We start from the raw sequence: 21,523 nt of genomic DNA, 5'->3' as shown, positions 1-21,523 counted from the left end.
TACATACGCGATGAAGGGGTACTGGTCGCGTACGCACCGTACAAGCACCGTACCCCAAAATCACGTATGTATGCACCGTACCCCAAAATCGCATACGTATGGTGCGTACATGTGCGATGTTGGGGTACGCACCATACACACACCTCGCATGTGGGGAGACCCCTGTACGCCTCATTCCCCTATACGACCCGTACCCCGGTATGAGTCATACCCCCAGAACGAGTCATACCAGGGTACGAGGTGTATAGGGGTTCGCTTCGTTGCCCGGTATGAGTCATTCCCCGTATACAGGCCATTTTCCATACAAATCGTATGCTGACAACCCGGTACGAATCGTACTTGACGGGTTGGACAGCCTTTTTACAAATTGTATGGTCCGTGTCGTACAGCTTTTCCCGATCCGATTTGTAAGGATCGGGCCGATCAGTATGTATTTTTCCCATACGAATCGTACTACACGGGTTGGAAGGGACTTTTACAATTTGTATGGAAAAAAATACAAATCCTATTTGTATGGAAAATAAAAATCCAGGATCAGAATCGGCCCCTAAGAGTGCTTTTTGTGATGTGACGGAGTCACGAGCCGCAGGGATCTGATAATGTTGGCTCTGCAGACATCCTGAGAGCTCGTGACAGGGGCTGCCCCGAGGGCTCTGCAACATCTGGGCTCTGTGTCAGACGGGTTCTTGGAACAGTCACACAGCATTGCTTCCATTAGAGGGCCTCTGCTCGGAGTGCAGCACACACATAGATGGGTCAGGGGCTCCTGCTGGGAGTGACCGTATGTGCTTCCAAGCAAGGGATCCTGCTCGGAGTGCAGTGCACGCATGTATGTGCTAGAAGCCAGAGGCTCCTGCTGGGAGTGCAGAACAGCATGCACATGTATGTGCTTCCAGGTGAGGGATACTGCTCGGATTGCAGCACACACATGTATGTGCCAGCATCTGGTTAGGGGGCAGATCACACATGTATGTGCCTTTAGGGAAGGGTCCCCGTCAGGATTGTAGCACACACATGTATGTGCCTCCAGGCATAGGGTTCTGTCCAGAGTATATTGTAGTTGCCTTTATATAGCGCATACTACCCCTGACGAGTTGTCAACACGCTTTTTCGGTGAGTAGCACGCTACTCTGGGACCCATAGTGTAGGTTACACATGTATGTGCCTCCAGGCATATGTGCCTCCAGGCCCAGCACCACTGCTTGAGCTGTGGTGCTGGGCCCCCACCTCCAGTCTGCGTTGCTGCCTTCTGGTCGGCAGAGAGTTTTTCCTTGGTCCTCTGCTTGATATCATTCCATCGCCTCTTGACCGTGCCCATTGTCCTCTTGTGCTCCCGACAACATTCGCCTTGTCCACGATGTCCCTCCATATTCAATTTTTGGTGCCCAATGACACGTTGGAGGTGACGAACAGTTGTTGATGATGTTCCATCACCTCTGTGACTATGATCCTGTTCGCCTGCGGACTGAACTTCGTCTTCCTCTTCTTCTTGTCCTTGCCTTTCCCTGTCCTCGAGGTCCCGGGCTGGTCGTTCGAGGTGCTTGTGGGGTTGCACTCGTCCACTGCGCCTGCTCCTGCTGCCTCCATGGTGCTTGGGTGTTGCTCAGTTTGTATTTGTTTGTTTTTTCTACTTTTATGGTGATTTTTTCCGCCTGCCAGGTGTGTGTTGCAGGCCTAGCGCTGCTTCACTGATTTCCTCATCACGCTTTGGCCCATCGCTGTTTTTTTGGTGTAGTGGTTTGTATTTTTGTTTCCATCGAGGTGGTTGTATCACGGACATTTTCTGCAGTTTCGGCAGACTATTGCATGCTACCGCCGCGTCGTGAATTCCACGTTGACACAGGGTTATTTTCCAGCGATAGGCTGCAATGTTGAAAGTTGCGTTACGCTACTCTTGCGGTAGTTATCACACGTTCTTGTGAATATTCCCCTTAGAGTAGAGCCAGGTTTTAATAGCCTTTCCAAATTTATATGAAGAAGGTTATAGGTGCATTTCAAGAGACAGATAATTCCACAATTGAGCGCCTTGTATCCCCAATGCTTTCGCCCCCCTCTCCTGCCATCTTATTTTTCTGAAGGGATTATACACCTGGATTTAGTTTGTAATCTGATTCCTCTAAGGCATTTATTTCTTGAAATTCTTTACGAGAAATTGAGGTACAATTTCATAGCACCTTTTTGTGAAGGACAAGCTGCATTATAATAATCCATTTACTCATAGGAGAGCGAATGAAGCAGACGCAGGTAGCTGGAGTCTGCGTCACTTTTTAGTTGAAAGCCTACGGAGGAGGCGCATGCACGAGTGTGCTGCACCCCACCATGAGCCATCAGCTGGAGGTGCATACACCAGTGAGCTTCACTGCCAGCATCTCTGCACTGCACTCCTAGCTATGCACACATGTGCTGCACTCCTGGCAGTGGCCATCGGCTGGTGGCACATAGATGACAAGTTCCCAGCTAGGGGCCCTTGCTAGAGAGACATACATATGTGAGCTGCACTCCCAGCAGACCCTGGTTGTAGGCTGATCTCCACTAGCAGCAGGAGCCCTCAGGTGTGTGCTTTACACATTGCACAAGCCCTTGACTGGAGGCGCACACATATTGTGCTAGCAGATCCCCTTGGCACAGGCATGTGGTACTACTAGTACCAAACCCAAGCCAGAGCCGCCACATGCATATGTGCAGTGGAGCCCAAAGAAGCCCTTGCCTGCAGACGCATGTGTACTGCCTCAGGAGCCCATGCCTGGAGGCACATACATGTGTGCACTGCACTCTCGACTGGAGCACACGCCCGGAGGCGCATACATGTATGGGTGCACTGCACTCCAGACAGGAGCACATGCCCAGAGGCACATACATGTGTGCACTACACTTCGGACAGGAGCCCTTGCCTGGAGGAACATACATGTGTACACAACACTTCTGACAGGATCCTATGCATGGTGGCACATACAACTGTGCACTACGCTTCTGACCAGACCCTACTCCTGGAGGCACATACATGTGTGCACTGCACTCCTGACAAGAGCCCATGCCTGGAGGCACATACATGTGTGCACTGCACTCTGGACAGAAGACCATGCCTGAAGGCGCATACACGTGCCGCAGCCGGTAGAGCAACACCCACAGGTGGGGCAGAGCACTCATCCGGGGACTAGGACTTGGATGTACCTGTGATCAGAAGCACTCAGTAGCATTCATTTCTGCCACCTGGCCTGCTTCTGCATGGTCCCACACATGGGCTCCTGACCTTCCACTGACCCTTGATTCACTCAGATGCACTCCCCTTGGACAACAACATGGACTGCCACATCATGTTTGATGACCAACGACACGGCGACCAGACTGCGGACTGTACGCTTCCTCTTCCGCAGTACATGTCATCCCCGGATGGACTCTGGCTGGCCCTCCACTGGCCCATATTGTGTAGTGTGCTCGGCATTGCCCTGTACCGCTCCAGATGCAGAACTGCACTGGATGTGCAATAAACATCCAGTGATGCACTGCTGTGTCATGTCTTTCATCATTCATGTATGAATGTGTGGATGAATGTAGGGTCATTGATTTCCCTTGCGTCAATGATGCTCATCCTGTGGGATACCAACAGGAGGGTGCTACATAGCAATTTGTGTAATGGGTCCCATGGACACCACAACAGGGACACATGCATCAGCCACTTCCTAGTTCGGACATTGACTGAACCACGCCCAGTGCTCATGCACCATTTTTGCAAGCCCTGCGCTGTTCCGACGTACGGCGATCAAGACCACTCCGCTAACGCTCTGAGGGGGGTGCCTCATTGCTACCCATCGCAGGCGTAGTCGCTGGTGGTGTGCAGGTCACTGGTCTAGTTGTCAGCATGTCACAGCTACTCCATGAGGGCAGGTTTGCACGCACACCACACCCATCCGGCACAGGTGTCACAGGCCATGTGACCCCGCAAATATAAGGGGCAGATGACGTCACATACCCGCCTGCCGGTGGTGGCTGGATGACAGACCCGAGGCTTTGAGGCCGGCACGGGCCTACCGCCAGGTGGCGCTTACTGATGTTGAACAGGGTTTGTGGCACACGGTGCATTGCGGCTTGCACTGGCACCCCGCCACGGGACGGTGACTGGGATTGAACAGGGTTTGTGGCACACAGTGCATTGCGGCCGGCACAGGAACCCCACCACGGGACGGTGATTTTGGGTGCACTGAGTCATTGGCACCTTAAGCTGCTGAGCGGGTGTGCAGCCTGCAATGATGCCCTGTCCTTGCGGTCCGAACTGCTCAGGATTTGTGTGCCCTGCTGGACTGCAGTGTAGGCCGAGCCAGCGGGCAGTGCGGGCCTACTGCCACGTGCCCTCGCTTCCAAGATCACAGAATTAGTGGTACCCATTGGACTGAGCGGGTGTGCAGCCTGCGATGATGCCAGATGCACTGGTATAGCCAATGCCACGGAGTAATCAAGACCCAGCACCAGACGTGAGACCTGGCGGCCTGCGCAGGATGGCTGCATGGTGGATGGGTGCCTAGTTCGCTGACCCCGGGCTTGTGGCATGCAGTGTCACTAGGTAGGACCTCCTGTCTCTGAGCAGTTAGGCCCGGCTGTGCAGGGGCAGACATGCTCTGATGGGCAGCGGGAGGGGCTGGGGTTCCTCTGCCTGGGTGTGCATGGGCGGGCGGGCGATGTTGTCTTGTGCAAGTGTATGTACTGTGCCAGTCATGTATCTGGACTCTGTTTCAGATGACGGCTCTGACTCTGAAGTGTGACCTGGTGTACTGCTTTACATACGGGCAAGTGGTTGGAGACACACCGGTGGCAGCAGGTGAGCAGTGTGGCCAGGGTGCACAGGGGTGGCACTCTCTCGCTCTCTCTCTCTCTCTCCCTCTCTTCTTCTCTCTCTCTCTCTCCCCCTCTATTCTTCTCTCTCTCTCTCCCCCTCTCTTCTTCTCTCTCTCTCTCACCCTCTCTTCTGCGCTCTCTCTCCCCTCTCTTCTTCCCTCTCTCCCTGTCTCTCTTTCTCTCCCCCTCTCTTCTTCTCTCTCTCTCTCCCCCTCTCTTCTTCTCTCTCTCTCCTTCGCTCTCTCTCTGTCCTTTGATGTGCGCAGGACACACATTCTAATCATGTTTTTTGTCTTGCAGGCTGTGAACTACGGATTGTCCCGAGAAGAGCCGCCATGTGTCTTCATTTAATTTCAGTGTTCTTTCAATAAAGTTTCATTGGTTGCTTCGAAAGTAAATGTGTGATGCTCATTTCTGTGACGACACATGCATGTCACCAGTTGTGATTGTGCAACCTCAGGCGGATTATTTCGTACATGTTTAGGTGTAACTGATGTGTCATGTCTTTGGTCGTGGGGGTGCCAGGGAGGGGTGGTCCTCAGTGTGGTGTCGGTGAGTGTTTTGGCCATGCTGCTTGTTCAGTTGCTCCATGGCATCTGTTTGTCTTCAGGTGTAGCTCTGGGCTGTGCTCCCTTTTGTGGTGCAGGCTGTGGTCCGACTTTACAGCAGGTCAGAGCAGGTGTTTATTTCCTGCTGCTAATGCGCCTTATTGCGTGTTTTGTGTTCTTATCGCCGATCTGGATGGTCGTTGAGAATGTTGAGGTGTCATGTTGTCGCGGCTTTTTGCATGGGAAGGCCTACTCTGCATCTCATTAGCTATAGTTGTGGGGGTCCTCTGTGGTGATGTTTTTTGCAGCTGCTATTGCAGGTAAACCGGTGGCGTTGGCTTTTAACACCAGCTTGTGAACGGGGAAAATGTATCACAACTTTGGCTGCGTTAAAATAAATAGTGCACGTACTGTAACAACCAAGTAAAGGGGCCAGTAACCATGGGAGGAATGAAATGACCACATGGCCAAACTAAGAAGGGACTAACAAGCCTCATAATGAATCAGAGACCAGCATTTACGAAGAATAAACACACAAGCCAATGAAAAGTATGGGCAGGGTAGTGGGAGGGTATTCTCTCCCGTACTGAACTACCCAAGATCTTCCCTAGAACAGAGCTTGTGCACTGACTCTAGGCTCGACCTAAAAAACTGCAGAAAAGAAAAAAAAAACACATCCCTGTTCACAATTCTACAGATACCTTCAATTTCGTCATGCATTTTCCCCCTACGTAACACGTCAAGATACTATACCCGACTTCAACCCCATAGAGGCCAAGATCTTTATGGAAATATGGATGAACACAAAATGTCAGCAATATATCGCACATTAGTGAGCAATGGCTCCACCACGCTGAACAAAACATGGGATGCCTGGCAGGAGGATCTTGGACCTATTGATGACGATGACTGGGTTGAGGCACTAGGGTCACCATGCGGTGCAGCCTTAGCAGCACGCCTCCGCCTTGTACAATTCAAATATCTCCACCTGGTATACTTCACCCGTCATAGGCTCTGGTTGGCGGGAATGATTGATTTCCCTCTTTGCCTGCCCTGCGAAAATGCGGAGGGAACTCTCCTACATACGGTTTGTCAATGCATGGCACTGTCGAGGTTTTGACTTGGGGTGATAACCGGTCTCTCAGAGGTTTGGGGTTGCGACATTCCACAAACACCACGCTTGGCTATGCTTCATATCACAGAGGGGATTGGGAGCATTAGGTATAAACCTCAAAAACTCCAAGAAAACGTGCCGCACCCTCGAGAAAGCCTGGCGCCACAACCAGACAGCAGAACACATGACTGCCCTCAAGAACGTCACCCGCAAACACCACCAGCTGATCCGCACCACCAAGAAGACAGCATTCAAAGATCGACTGAACAACAACACCCACAACAGCAAGGAGCTCTTCAGCATCGTTAAAGAGCTCTCCAACCCCAGCGCCTGCAACACCGACATCACTCCCTCGCAAGACCTCTGCGACCCTCTCGCCTCGTTCTTCCACCGCAAGATCGCCGACATACACAACAGCTTTGGCGCACAAACCACGCACCCAACCACCGAACCAAAGCCCCCCACCACCACCCTCTGCACCTGGACCCCTGTCAGCACCGAAGACACCACCCGCATGATGAACACCATCCACTCCGGCTCCCCTACCGACCCCTGCCCACACCACATCTTCAACAAAGCCGACTCCATCATCGCACCCCAACTCCGGAACATCATCAACAGCTCCTTCGCATCCTCCACCTTCCCGGAGAGCTGGAAACATGCCGAACTGAGCACCCTCCTGAAGAAACCCACCAGGGACCCCACGGATCTTAAGAACTTCCGCCCCATCTCGCTCCTCCCCTTTCCAGCCAAAGTCATCGAGAAGACCGTCAACAGACAACTCTCTGCCTTCCTCGAGACCAACGGATCCCTCGACCCCTCACAGTCCATCTTCCGAGCAAACCACAGCACCGAGACCGCCCTCATCGCAGCCACCGATGACATCAGGTCCCTGCTCGACAACGGGGAAACGGCTGCCCTCATCCTCCTCGACCTCTCAGCAGCCTTCGACACCGTATGACACAGCACCCTGATACAACGCCTCAGCAACACCGGAATCCAAGGAGCGGCACTGGAGTGGATCATCTCGTTCCTCGCCGGAAGAACCCAGAGAGTCTGCCTCCCCCGTTCCGATCCGCGGCCACCGAAGTCATCTGCGGCGTCCCTCAAGGATCCTCACTCCGCCCCACCCTCTTCGACGTCTACATGAGCCCTCTCGCAGCCATCGCCCGCCAACACAACCTCAACATCATCTCCTACGCCGACGACACCCAGCTGATCCTCTCCCTCACCAACGACCCCACCACCGCCAAGGTCAACCTCCAGGAAGGAATGAGAGACGTCGCAGAATGGACGAAGACCAGCCGTCTGAAACTGAACTCAGACAAGACGGAAGTCCTCATCCTGGGACCATCTCCCTCCACCTGGGACGATTCCTGGTGGCCCTCTGCCCTGGGCAGCGCACCCAAACCAGCGGACCACGCACGCAACCTGGGCTTCATCCTGGACTCCTCCCTCACGATGACCAAGCAAGTGAACGCCGTCTCATCATCCTGCTTCAACACCCTGCGCATGCTCCGAAAGATCTTCCGATGGATCCCCACCGAAACCAGGAAGACGGTCCCCCAGGCCCTCGTCACCAGCCGTCTGGACTACGGGAACACCCTCTACGCTGGAACCACAGCCAAACTCCAGAAAAGACTCCAGCGCATTCAGAACACCTCAGCACGACTCATCCTGGACATCCCCGCCGCAGCCACATCTCTGCCCACCTGAAAGACCTTCACTGGCTCCCCGTCAACAAGAGGATCATGTTCAGACTCCTCACCCACGCACACAAGGCTCTCCACGATACGGGCCCAAAGTACCTCAACAGCCGCCTCACATTCTACACACCCACCCGCCAGCTCCGATCCGCCAGCCTCGCCCTCGCCTCCGTCCCACGATTTTGGAAATCCACCATCGGAGGAAGATCCTTCTCCTACCTGGCGGCCAAGACGTAGAACTCCCTCCCCACTCACCTACGGCTGACTCTGGACCATTTCTCCTTCAGGAAACAACTCAAGACCTGGCTGTTCGAGCAGTAGCTCTCCCCCCCCTCAGCGCCTTGAGACCTTCACGGGTGAGTAGCATGCTATACAAATTTCTGTGATTGATTGATTGATATAAACGCTATTTGTTATTCCTTGGACTTACGTTGGCAAAGCAAGACATGGAAGGATGCCTCCCTGCCATCTGTGGGGGCTTGAAAACGGGGTCTCGACTTCTGCATGGGGCTGGAAATACCAATCTTCAAGGATTAGGGGATGCCCCCAGAAACACCCAAACATATTGAAGAGGTGGGCAGACTATCGAGCTCTTTACTATAGCCCATTCCCCCTGCATTACCTAACGAGGACCTGACATGTTGATCAGATGATGAGCGACAAACCAGATTATAACTATGCTTGTATTCAACTGGGGCGGCTGGAGGCTTTTTATGTCAGTCTACATATTAGAACTATGGCACTGGTGTTTATTGTTTTCGTTTTAATCCAGATATCCTTACATTCCAAGTCGCCATATTTGGGTACTGTAAATATTGACATCACTATTACTACGATGTCTATTGTGCTATCAATAACCCCTGTTTCTCCAGGGCTGTTGTGTCTGTTGACAACAACATTTTGTTGTGAAAAAAAATACAGGTACTGGAACAACATGTACATCAGCAAAAGGACTTCCCCGCCACTTCTGCATTTCAGAAAGGAAATTAAGTCCCACCTCTTCAGAACAAACATGCATGTTTACACAATAGGAGTCACCACCCACAAAAAGTGGACTCATTGTAAACTATTGTGAATCCTAATTCAGGGCTGCCAGACTCATTCAGCAGTTAGTTGCTCTTTAGTTAGGTTGGTGCTGCCAAAGAAGCTGATAAAGGCGGTTATATTCATAGTGTGTACTAAGCAAATGTTCAACTACTATATAAACAAAACCCTAAGGTGTTCCACCCTGGATATCTTGGTAACAGGAGACAACACAACATTCCTTTAGAATGCACAGTATTGTGTGAAAAACAGAGACGTAAGAGATATTATTGACTCTATACTGGCAGTATTAGGAAGAAAACCAATCTTGTTCGGTCCTTCCAATGCCACAAAATGTTTTTTCCTTTGACGAATATATTTATTACATTAGTCTCCCAATACCTTTTTCCTGTGCTCTATCGCGGTTCACACTTTCCAGAATGTTTGGTCCCAAACTGTAGAACCCCTTCTTCTCTGAAGTTCTTCTGTCCCCAACTTCTTTGCCAGTCTTTAATTTGTATGGTGTTTACCAGTGTGACAAAGGCATTCTTTTAAAAAATGATGGTCCAACGTGGTTTTGTGTATTAAATCTAAGAACCATATGAAGCACTTTGGGTAAAGGTGCTTAAAACATTTTAACACATGACATGCCTGTTGGGATACTGCCATAAGTAAATCATTGTCCATAAGTGTGCATAATCAAGTCATAGAGAATTTGCACCAACTGCTGAGAAAAGACAAAGGGGTCAATATTAATTCATGTCTAGTCCAATATGTTAAGAAGTAAAGTTCAACAAAAGCATTAAAAAGGGAAGCAATAGTAACCCTACCCCCTCCTACAACCAAAGAGGAAACCTCCCCTATAATAGTAGACACCACCTATTAGGGACAAGAAAAACAAAATCCATGAAAATGTCCCCGGAAAAGGACAGTTAAAGGGACAAGGTGGGTGCATCATACACAGCAGCGGCAGGGCCTTGAGGGGGAAGAGGGGGATCTTTGCATCGTTGACTGTGAGAGAGACCAATGCATTCTGGGTGTTGGAGACTCACGTTCTTCCATTGAACTGATTTGGGGAAGGAAGAGCCAGGGGAAGAGTAGAAGAAGGAAGAAAAGAGTGAAGGAAGCATGAGACGCGTGAAGGGAGGGCGGGCAAAAGGTGAAATAAGGGAGAGGAAAGAGAACAAGCATTAAAAATGCAATAGGTCTCGCCTTTTATTAAGTTAAAGCCAATTGCTTTGCTATACAATACCATTAGCAAAGCAAAGGGCTTTAACTTAGTTAAAGGCGAGACCTATTGCATTTTCAATGCTTGTTTTAGAAAGGAAGCGCTGGAGATGGATCGATAGTTGGGATGAAGACTTAGGGGTCTATTAGGATGGTGGGCGGATGGCCGCCGCCGGGCCGGCGGTAGCATCCGCCGGACCGGCGGCAGACATCTGCCCGCGATCGAAACCCTGAAAACCGCCGGTCTAATTAGGATTGCGGTCATGACGGCAGTGGTGTGATTTTCCGCCCGCCACTTTTCCACCGGTTGCAATCCGCCCGCTTGCCTGGCATGCAGAGCTGGACCGCTACATTTGTGGCGGATCAGGGCCAAAGCTCCGCCAACACGAATATGATGCCGGCGGTAGCCAGCCTTCCCCGGTGCTGGGACCGCCATGGAAAGGCATGAGGAGAATGTCTCCGGGGGTCCATTGCAGACCCCCAATGTGTTGGGGGGGGTGTGGGTGCACTGGGGGGGGACCATGTCCCTGTACCAGGGGGCAGGCACTGTGCAGTGCCTGCCACACAGTGCAGGGGCATGCAGGACATGCTTTTTTGGACATCGCAGTGGTGCTGCTGGCAGCAGCAACCTCCGCAAAGTTAACTGCCAGAATCCGGACCGCCGCGGTCGGTTTTCGACTGCGGAGCATACTAATTGGACCAGCGGTTTTTCCGCGGTCCTTGTGGGCGGTGTTTTACGGCTACCATGGCGATCGGAGTAATTTTCTGACCGCCATCCTAATAGACCCCAGGTTTCTTATTTCATTGTTCGATCACCATGGATGCAAATCAGGTGGGTCTTAGCCAGTGCCGGGAGAGATTGACTAAATAGATTCTTGTGTTTTTTAGATTTCTATGGCTGTGTTGTATCTTTTGAATCAGGCCTATTTGTTAAAACCCTTGGTTTATGTCAGAGGAAATGAAATTCTCTATTTTCATGAGATCACCTGATGAGATATCTTTCTCATATCTTATATTAACATCCTGTAATGTTTGTCCTAAAAGATATTTAACAGAGAAAACACTAAGGAAGGCAACATACTGCATTATTTGTGTATACAAAACACAATTTAATCCTCCTCTGATCCAATTGTCATTTATAAAACCGTCTTCAGCTGGCTTTGGGTCATTCGCAACTTTCCAGTTTCTTTGGACACAGTATGCAAGAACCCATTTTAACAACAAACCCAGATGAACTTCTGTTGAAAAGGAGCTATTCGGAGGTCTGGTTATCAGCCTAGCTCATTTCCTTTCAAAAGCTCATCATACAAATATTTCAGGATCTGTTTAGTCAGTGCTAGATATCAGTGCAGTCTACTTCATTATTGACAGTAGGAGAATAACTGAGCCATCGCACACATTGAGTCGGTAACCTCAATCCTGGATAGAATCCAGTTTTGTGTTTGGTCAACTGTTGTGTCGGATGCATTCAATACAGCATCTCGGAGATAAATTCTGTCTGTTGGGTTGATGGTCATTGTTGATGCACTGTGAGTCAGTTCTTGGTCTCTATTTCTTTGTCTTTTGATTTGTCTTGGATGTACTCATGCTGAATGCTGCAACTGGGTTCTTGCTTCTTGGGTTTGTGACAAAATGGGAGGTACCGAGTCCAAGATCCTGTGCAGAACCTGGTGCCAATACCAAAGGGAAGGTTATAGATTTCCTCAGTAGCTAGGATATCAGTCGATTCATCCTCCTGGGCCTGCTTCCACGCCAGAATCCCTCGCTCCTCCTGTGTGCCTAATAGAGGGCAAACATAAATGAGCATATTAATATCAAAGTACTAGCTGAATGAAATTGCATGAAAGTCAGCTTTGGTTTCCCATTTGTGCCAGTTAACAATCAAAAAGGCAGCGTCGATGTAGGCTTCTATTAATTAAGTCACCATACCATGGTACATATTTGCCAGAGTCAAAATAGTTAGATATAGTTCTGTTGAAGGCTTCATTACACCCCAGAGCAAGTACATCAGAAATCCGCTAAGAAGATACACTTCCTGCCACACCATTTTAAGAAACAATACTGAGAGAAAACTCTCTTCCACCCTTAAAGTGTTTCTTACAGTTTAAAGTGTGTGTCAAATTAATATAAACAATCACATATTGTGTGTGGATAATGTATATTGTATTGCACACACAGAAGAGCTTATCATATTTCCTCATATCACTAACATGCGCCTTGCATATTTCCTTCATGTAAGCAGAAAACACCTCCAAAGTTCCTCTTAGCTTAGGTTGGAGATGTCATGTTTTATTTTATGGAAGGGTTCCTATTCTGTTATGTTCCACCCAATATCAATCATAATTCTACCATGCACAAGGCAGCATCATAATTGGTAAGACCAGGACCTGTGGGCTGTTGACCAAAACATATCAACCCCCTTCATCTACCATTGCTGAAAACATGAACTTCATACATGAGAATTTCGCCTCCTCTCAAACTATACATCCTGAGTAATGGAATGCATGTCTAATATGTATTATGACAAGTAAAGTGCCAGAGAAGGAAACCTAATAAAAAGAATTTCCTAACAGCGCAAATGGCCATTTTCACAAGTACAGTGTAAATCATGGCTGGAATGTTAACAAAGTCAAATGCCTATATTTTAAGGAAAGTGTGAATTTACTATGAAACTTCTTTGGCGGTGAAGCCTAACAAATGAATTCTACTAATTATCACTGCTCTCTGGAGATTATACATTTTTCATTCATTGAATGCCATAAAGTTGTGTTGGTCTCCATGCGACATGAGTTTTTTGGGATCTGCTAGTCCACCATTCCTTTTAGACAAAATGGCGTTTCCTCATGTACTTTAAAGTCTGTTTGCCCCCCCAAAAATATACACTAGTTGAGCTTATTTATTAGCCAATGATTTTTGTATATTGCTGTGTGTTGCCTCTCACCAACTTCAAGGCCCTGGCTGGTAATCAAATTCTGCTTGAAGTTAGTATATGTCCGACTGGGATCAGTGGCCATTTCTGATTTTCTTCATCAACACCTTTGCATGTTGATTTTAATCAAAGACAAGTCTGAAGACTTTCATTTCAGGGGCCTCAAATACCTCATATGGTGCATTTGATTTTTTTTCTTGGAATCCTGGTTAAAAGGGATTCACAGGAAGGACATAATGTAGAATGTTGTTTCGAGAAATTTAATAAAAACTCTACCCATTTCATAAATCCATGTGTCAAGCAGACTCCAAAATATGTTTTTCAAGGTAGTTTACCAATGAGAACTAATGAGAATTGAGTCAATATTATCCTTTACATCTAATAAATATGTACAGATTACTTTCTAATTTTTACTACCACATTACTAGTTCATTAAAGGCCTCATTATTCCTAAAACAGGATGCAAGGCACTTAATTCATTCAAATTGAAACCTAACCTTGAACGGCCATTTCTTAACATATCTTAATTTGGCTAGGAGACAAGCAATGTCCTAGGATTCAAACTTTTAATTAGGCAGTATACAAACAGCATAAGTAATTAGGGAAATAGTAGCAATTGTTCCTGAATTAGTTTCCCTATTCTGAAAAATATCTCAGATCCTTTGTTGGCCAGCCGGACTTATGGTTACATTGCCATATTGTGAGCAGGCTTGGCATCATGGTCACTATCCCTCATTTAAGCGGGAACCAAGCATTTTGCAATCATATCTAGCATACAGTGGCCATCCTAGGTATAGCCATGACTTTTCCTCGTAGAATGATAGCTAGCCTCAGCTAAATTATGCCTAGGAATTTATTGGCCAACTCTGCATATTGTGTCAAATTTGGCTTGAGATGGCGCCCTTGACATAAGGAAGGCAAACCTACATTGCCTACATTGACACATTGGTATGTGTTGGTGATAATTGGACATTTGAAGCAGAATCTCGCGATGAGTGGCTGTAGTACATATCAGTATAAAAAATACAACCTGTTGTTTGCAGACCAATAAAGTATCTACTAAAAATGAAAGCTGCTATTTGGTGGTAAAATCTTTATTTACAAGCAATGCTAAGCCCAAAGTTACAAGCAGCTGTTTACAAACACCATTGAATAGAACAAGAATTGGCAAAGTCAATAAAAAGGGCTAATAATATTCTTTATATTATTGGTTTGTTTTATACAGATAGAATGTAGTTATTTGTTTGCTTTTTATTGTTTTATTTTGTTGTAAGGCATTCCCCCCCAAAAAAATATTAGATTGGCCTAGTATTAGAATGTTAATTTTGAACAAAATGTTAGAGTTTAAGGGAATGCGTCTGGCTGGATGCTGCAACATTATACAATAATCGTTGTCTGTTGTACGTGGCCCTTTCTGCAGGGTTACCCCCAGACTTTTGCCATTTGTTGCTGAACCCATTTGTGTTGGTACTATGACTCTGTGACCTGCTAACCAGTGCTAAAGTGCTTGTGCTCTCTCCTTAAAACATGGTACAATTCGCATCTAGCTGATAGGTACATTTAATTTACATGCAAATCCCAAGTACATGGTACTACCAGTATTCAGGGCCTGTAAATTAAATGATACTAGTGGGCAGCAGCACTCATTATGTCACTGACTAAAAGTAGCACTGTAAAACATGCCTGAGACCTTCCTGCGGCCAGTGTGGGCAGGTTTAAACTGCCATTTCGACCTTGAAAAACCAACCTTCTCCCAGGCCTAAACGTTCCTTGCTAATACCTATGTGTCACTCCTAAGGTAGGCATTAAGGCTCATAGGGCACTCTGCATTGTATTTAAAAATAGGACAAGGGGACTTAATTTTTACATGACTTAGCAGAGGAAAACTCATAAATTCATTTTTCCCTGTTGTAAGGCCTATCTCTTATTGGCTAAAAAGGAACAAAGATATCCCCCTAATGCTTTAAGGCCCAAGAGGAGGGGGGAAAAGAATCAATATATTCCAAAGAACCTCTTATCTGGCCTGTCTAATTTACAACTCAGTAGTGACTCTAATACAATATTTTCTCACAGCAATAGAATCTTAGCACACAAATGACTTTTCTTTTTTATATTTGTTTATTTATCAAAGATTTTTTATAGTTATGTTTATTTTCAAACATATTTAAGATTCAATTGTATAAGCATCACAGTTATTACATAAAGTGAAATCATTATATTAATCAAACAAAAAAGAATGAAACATTTTTTCACCTTTTGCAAACTGAACATTTTTTTTACAATGTCCCCCAAAATAAACTCATCACACTTCAATTCACTCCTATCACTCTACTCATACATACCAACTACCATACCACACAAATAAATACATAATAAAAAGACATCTGAGAAAAAATCCTGCTCACTAATGCAAGAATATTGTAATAGTCAATTCCACTTTTTGACCAAACAGAATAAGTCCACCAGGTTTGATTTTGGTTATTTCTTTTGTTTTGGTTTGATCTTGGATAAGGATCTCAGATGCTTGTCATGGCCTACGTACGTTTCTGTGAAACCAAAGAGTCTGTCACCTTCATCAGGACCAAGAAAAACATATGTTTCCTTCTATCAGAGAGGTCAGGGGGTCTATAGGGTGCTAGAGGCATTTTGAATCCTCTGCCCCCTACGCTACACCACTGGTTTAAGTGCAAACTTAGGTAACTATTGTGACCATGTTTTGTATTCACTGTTTGTCTGACACTAAACAGACCTTTGCACAATACCTCATTTACTTTGAATTATGTTCACCAACCAGGTTGCTATGGTTTAGATGTATTTTTAAAGGGTATGTTGTCCCTCAGGGCTCCTTAGCAGTGAATGGATGTTTTGCACCCCACTCGAAAGAAAGAAAGGTGTTGGAGTGCTTTGTTAGTGTTTATAGCTCGTATCATTTGTAACTCTCACTTCATACTTTGTGTCTGTGTCATTTACAAAACTTACACATCTTCACTGCACTATTTATCACTACTTTGAATATGTCACAGGCCGGTCTCTTCCTCTGATATTGACAATCTAACAAGCAGTCAAGAAGGCCCTTTATTGCAATGCAATAGATATCGCATTTGCAAGAGTTTAAGCTAATAGTATTGTAAATGACAATGCCTTTTATTTATGATTTAAAACATAAAACATAAATAAAAGGCATTGTCATTTACAATGCCAATAGCTCAAACTTGTGTGAATGCGAGACCACAGCATTGCAAATGCTTGTTTTTTTATTTCAGTGATGCACTGCGCCCCATGAATGCATGTCACGGATGTGAAACTTAAAGCAGATGGAGACCAAAAAGTTCAGGTGCTTTAAGTTTGATTGGTATTCAGGGGCACTGCTCGGTTCCCCAAACACAGAGCTCAGTGGGAAAGATATACATGGAAAAGTGATATTCTTCCCTATCTGCAGGAGGGCGAACCCTCAGCAGTTTTTCAGATATGCCTACGGTTGGGAGGGTTCTCTTGTTCAGATATGCCTACGGTTGGGAGGGTTCTCTTGGAGTGATTTTCCCGCCCCTCCAATGCATAGTCAACTGTTTTTCCTTCCTGCACTAAGGACCCCAAAAGCCTTTCTGCCTCACCTTGGGATGGGTAGATGGGGGATTTAGCTCCACCACAGGGGCCTACACAGTATCTCTGAAACCCTTGTGGTAAGGACATTTTGGGTTTAACCCATGTTTTCTTATCCAGCATGCCCCACAAATGTCAACAATTCATTAGAGTTGACAGAAATTTTTGGGTCTGGAGTCAGCCAACACCCATGGAACCCATCCAAATGTGAGCATTTCTGTACACCAGTAAACCAAGGAAAACCAGACTGCTGTGGCTTGCATGGATTCCATGATATTTTCATACGCAGAATTCCTTGCAAATGCCAGGTTCAAATTATGGAATTGTTCCATATGTATGTGACAGAAATCTAAGAACCATCCTGCATTCCCACAAATTTTCTGGTGAAAAACAGTACCTCAAATGTGTAGGTGGGCCTAATGCACGTGACGGATGGAGAAAAACATTTTATGAGGAGAGATGTGGTACAATTGATGGTAGGTCTTTTAGCGATCTCTGCACATATTGGAACTTTCTCAGAAATGTGAGAAAAATCTATTTATATTTCTCTAAAGGTTGATATTTGTAGGGATCCATATAATCTACACCAATATCGACTCCCCTCTTTAGTTATCAGACCTGTCTGATAACGGTACGCAGCTTTGGGAGCCGGCTCAACTCAGGCACAAATACCACTACAACCCTCAGTTAAGAAATAACGTAGTTCAAAGAAAAATCTTCTGTTTCCATGTTTAATTTTTCCTGCAATCTCCTGTGTAACAAGCCACTTATGGGTTACAATTTTTATTGGCAGAAGTGTGGACATGTTTTTATCTATCAATTTTCTCTGCCTTTCTGACTTTCAACTATAAGTCAGAGAACACATTTGGTAAAACAAATTCAACTTGTTTTTTCTTTATTTGATTTCACCTTATTAATTGATGCATGGGAGACTCACAATGAATTTGTCATGGTTTTTGTTTTTTGTGCATAATCTCCTGTACTGCTTGGCCCTTGCCGTGTACCAATTCTCGCTCTTTCTAATATTCTGCTGGTTCTCTCTGCTGGTTTTCTCTTTTTATCACTGACCTGTCGCTCTGCTGATCATGGTACTGTACTGATTATTGTATATAACTCTGCCTTTTTGTCCTAATGTAGTCAATTTCCTAATACCCATCCTTGTGTTTTGCCTGTACCTAACCTGTACGTAACGTGTTATCCCTGTAAAGCGCTCTGATAGCCTAGCGGGTCACGTTCGGGCTCTATAAAACCTCAAATAAATAAATAAAATCTAAAATTATAATCTGTAGCTCTGTTGATGGCTCTGGGCATCATATGTTTTAGGACAACCAACACAATCTATATATTTCTGCAACTTGAAGAGTTTGTCCATTACCATTAGTGCTTGATTTGTAAAAAAAATAAGTGGCAGGGCCCTTGTCAGGAGACCACTGAAGCTTGCACCACCCATAGCCACATCTAGCCCTGCAGTTGACAGTACGAACACACTCACTAACCATCACACTCTTACAAGTGTGACACTTCAGACTATTCCACGTCCTCAAAGATGTAAGAACGGCTTAGGGGGCAGGTATTAATAATTTTTAATGTATATTGAATTCATAAAAAACTGTTGTGCTAATCTCTACATGAAACAAACAGTGCCACCATGTGGCAGACTGTCTTAAGTACTGGTGTTAGCAATTAAGTGCTGGTGACCAGCACCAGAAACCACTGGCATAGATTAAGCACTGACTACCACTTATTTAGATGTTTTTCCTACATAAGTTAATTGTTTTTATTTCAGTAATTGGTTTATTTCGGAAACCATGAGCAATCTACACAAATTACCTCTTGCTGAATTCAGAATTGTGCCTAGTTTTTAGAAATATGCACCTTTCCAGCTCATCTCATTCACAACACATTTACATTACAGTTATCAGATTTCTAAAACAATTAGAAAGCAGCACACAGTTTTCAAAAGGCCAGCTAGCATATGAGCAAATACCTCCTGACTTGGAATTCAGTTTCAGGCGCAAATAGAATTTCTCTTTTAAAATGTAATTATCCCCATAGCTGTCATCTAAACCTAACTGTGAGACTGTTCAAAGAATCATTTCCAAACACGAGGAAATCTTCCTTATTTGTAAATACAGCTTCTCCTGCACAGATACATTTAATAGTTCATCCAAAACCCCTTTCCTGCCCTTTGCTCGAGCAGTCGCTGGTACTGCAGTTTCATCATAAAAATTAAGTGATGAGGTTGTTTCTAGACGCTCTGATCCAGAGTGGCAAATGGATCTGGCATTTGACAGCCAATGCAGCAAGAATATTTCACAGAAAGAGCAATTGTTTTCAGATAATCCTACAAGTGCAAATGGTGGAGAAAGCCTTTGGAATTCTTAAATTAAGAATGGTGATACACTGAATTACCTGGAATGGTGTTGTCCAGAATAAAGCCAAGGAGCCCGCCGACAAACATTCCAGTAGTGAGTAGCACAAGGATCACTTGGTCAAGCTGGAGAATCCCTATTAGACATGTAAATGAAAAGTAGTTAAATAGCTCATGAGATGTCCCGAAGCTAAATCTAACGAACATCTATATTGTCATTGTTATTCATATCAGTAATTAATGTTTAGGAGTAATCATCACTCAGATTTTGTACTTCTTGTTGTGGACATGTACTGCAGACATTTAGAGGTCTATTTGTAAATGTAAATTTACACGTGAGCACATCCATACTTGTAAATGTACTCTTACAGTTTGTTGTAAATGTACCACTATTGGCTATTCATCATTTCTGTGTGTAAATATACTGCAAAGTGTAAACTTATGAGTTTCCACCCCCTTGAACAGGGAGTGAAGCCAAATTTATGAGTGTTAAGTTACTACACCTACAAAGCACCCTGGAGAGCAAAAAATGTTAAAATAAACTGATGTAGTGCAAGGTTGTAAACATTTATTTACATTTAATTTAATGTTAAATAATTTATATATTGGTCAAAAATAAATATTTTATGTACATTTTAATAACTTTTTAAAATGTAAAACTGAATGTAACTTTGGGTTAAAAAATAATGTAACTCATTCTATACATAACGTTTTGTAATTCTTTATACATAGGTCAATAGAAACATTTTACTTATATATATAATATTAAGTTCCCAGTTAAGTGAACAGTGTAAAGGTAAAAACACTAACTTTTCAGATGTAGACAGAACCGTCCCCCACTGGGGCAGATATTTCTTTATGGTGAAGTATAGGGGAAATTCAAATATGTTATTAAACTGAAAAAATATTAATTAAAAAAATGGTGCCAAATATTAGTGTAAATCAATTGTATTTATTTAAATGTAGAACTAAATAAAAGCACTGCAGAAGCATTAATTTAGAATAAATATTCAATTAATTTAAATATATTAAATTAAAATTATGTTTTAAAGATTTAATTTACAACATCCCACTTACCATAGTGATCAAAGTAGAAAAGAGCATGGTTGATGGTTTAGAAAATGATCAGGACTAGTTATATGATTTTTGTTATCTGGTATTAACTATTAGAACATTTCTTTGATGCTAAGCTTGTTTCATGTGTACCTCTGGCTAGATTTTCATTATTTAAATCTAGCATTAAGAATATTTGTACTCACCAGTTTCTATTCGTTGTGTATTCTTGTTCACCCAGTTAGGAATAGTAAGTCCAGAAAAAATGGAAAATCCAATAATAAATATGTTTCTTGAGGAATTCATATCTGCAAACTGGGGATGGAAAACAGATTGTTTCCAAAATGAGCAACACAAAACACAAAGACATTCTGACAATCATCCACAACTAAAGTTAAACAAAGACAGCCTAGGTAATATGTAGGTAATGTCAGAAAGTTGTCCTACTGCAATAAGGTGCCTCATTGTGTTCTTATTTTTCTTTTTTGTCGCACTCTCTACCGCCCATGTCTCTCGAAATGGTGGTAGCCGATTTGGCTTTGCCAATGCCCAAGGTTTTTTAAATCTCGTAGCATTGGCAAAGGCAGAAGCAGAGTACAGCTATATTAAAATATATTTAAGAAAATCTATACTTTCAGAAGAGCCAACACTTTGCGTGATTGAATGTGCGTTGTATCTGTTGTTCCACCACACTAAGCAGCAGAAGTGGATGCACCACCACCCTCTCCACAGTGAGTTTCGGCATGATAATGGTGGGGAATGAGATGTCGGGCACAGTGCTTTAAATGGAAAAAATAAGTGCAGGTACCTCCTCTGCTAAAAATCCAGGGGTCATGATTGATCCCGCCCTCAATCTGGATACACAGGTCAACAGAACCATCTCTACCTTTTGGGGCATTATCCACATCCTTAGGAGGATCAGACACTATCTATCCATTGCAGGCAAGAAAACAGATCACTGTTGCCCTGATTGGCTCGCGGCTGGACTATTGCAATGCGCTGTATGTGGGACTGAGTAAAAGTCTACTGCAGCGCTTGCAGGTAGTCCAAAATGCGGCTGCTAGGTTTGTCCTCGACCTTTCCAAACGGGCTTCAGCCACAGCGGCTAGGAAGCTGCTACAT

General features: G+C 45.0%; 1 protein-coding gene and 1 long non-coding RNA gene across 3 annotated transcripts in view; one reads left to right on the top strand and one right to left on the bottom strand.

The window, feature by feature from the left end:
* The window catches only part of LOC144799968 (uncharacterized), a 235,399-nt gene that overhangs the window by 174,817 nt on the left and 39,059 nt on the right, over positions 1–21,523 (top strand). The gene's annotated exons all lie outside the window — the stretch shown is intronic.
* Positions 11,540–21,523, bottom strand: part of LOC144799717 (solute carrier family 23 member 1-like) — a 171,931-nt gene continuing 161,947 nt past the window's right edge. For both annotated transcript variants that reach the window (XM_078671265.1, XM_078671340.1), the window contains 3 exons: positions 20,608–20,716; positions 19,390–19,485; positions 11,540–12,227 (listed from right to left, as the gene is read on the bottom strand). In XM_078671265.1, the coding sequence (XP_078527391.1) occupies positions 11,983–12,227; positions 19,390–19,485; positions 20,608–20,716 (450 nt within the window). In that variant the 3' untranslated portion in view covers positions 11,540–11,982. The remainder of the gene's footprint in view (positions 12,228–19,389; positions 19,486–20,607; positions 20,717–21,523) is intronic.

This window comes from Lissotriton helveticus, chromosome 1_1, assembly GCF_964261635.1.
Source record: "Lissotriton helveticus chromosome 1_1, aLisHel1.1, whole genome shotgun sequence".
Taxonomy (NCBI): Eukaryota; Metazoa; Chordata; class Amphibia; order Caudata; family Salamandridae; genus Lissotriton; species Lissotriton helveticus.
This window is presented reverse-complemented; position numbering and strand designations above follow the sequence as displayed.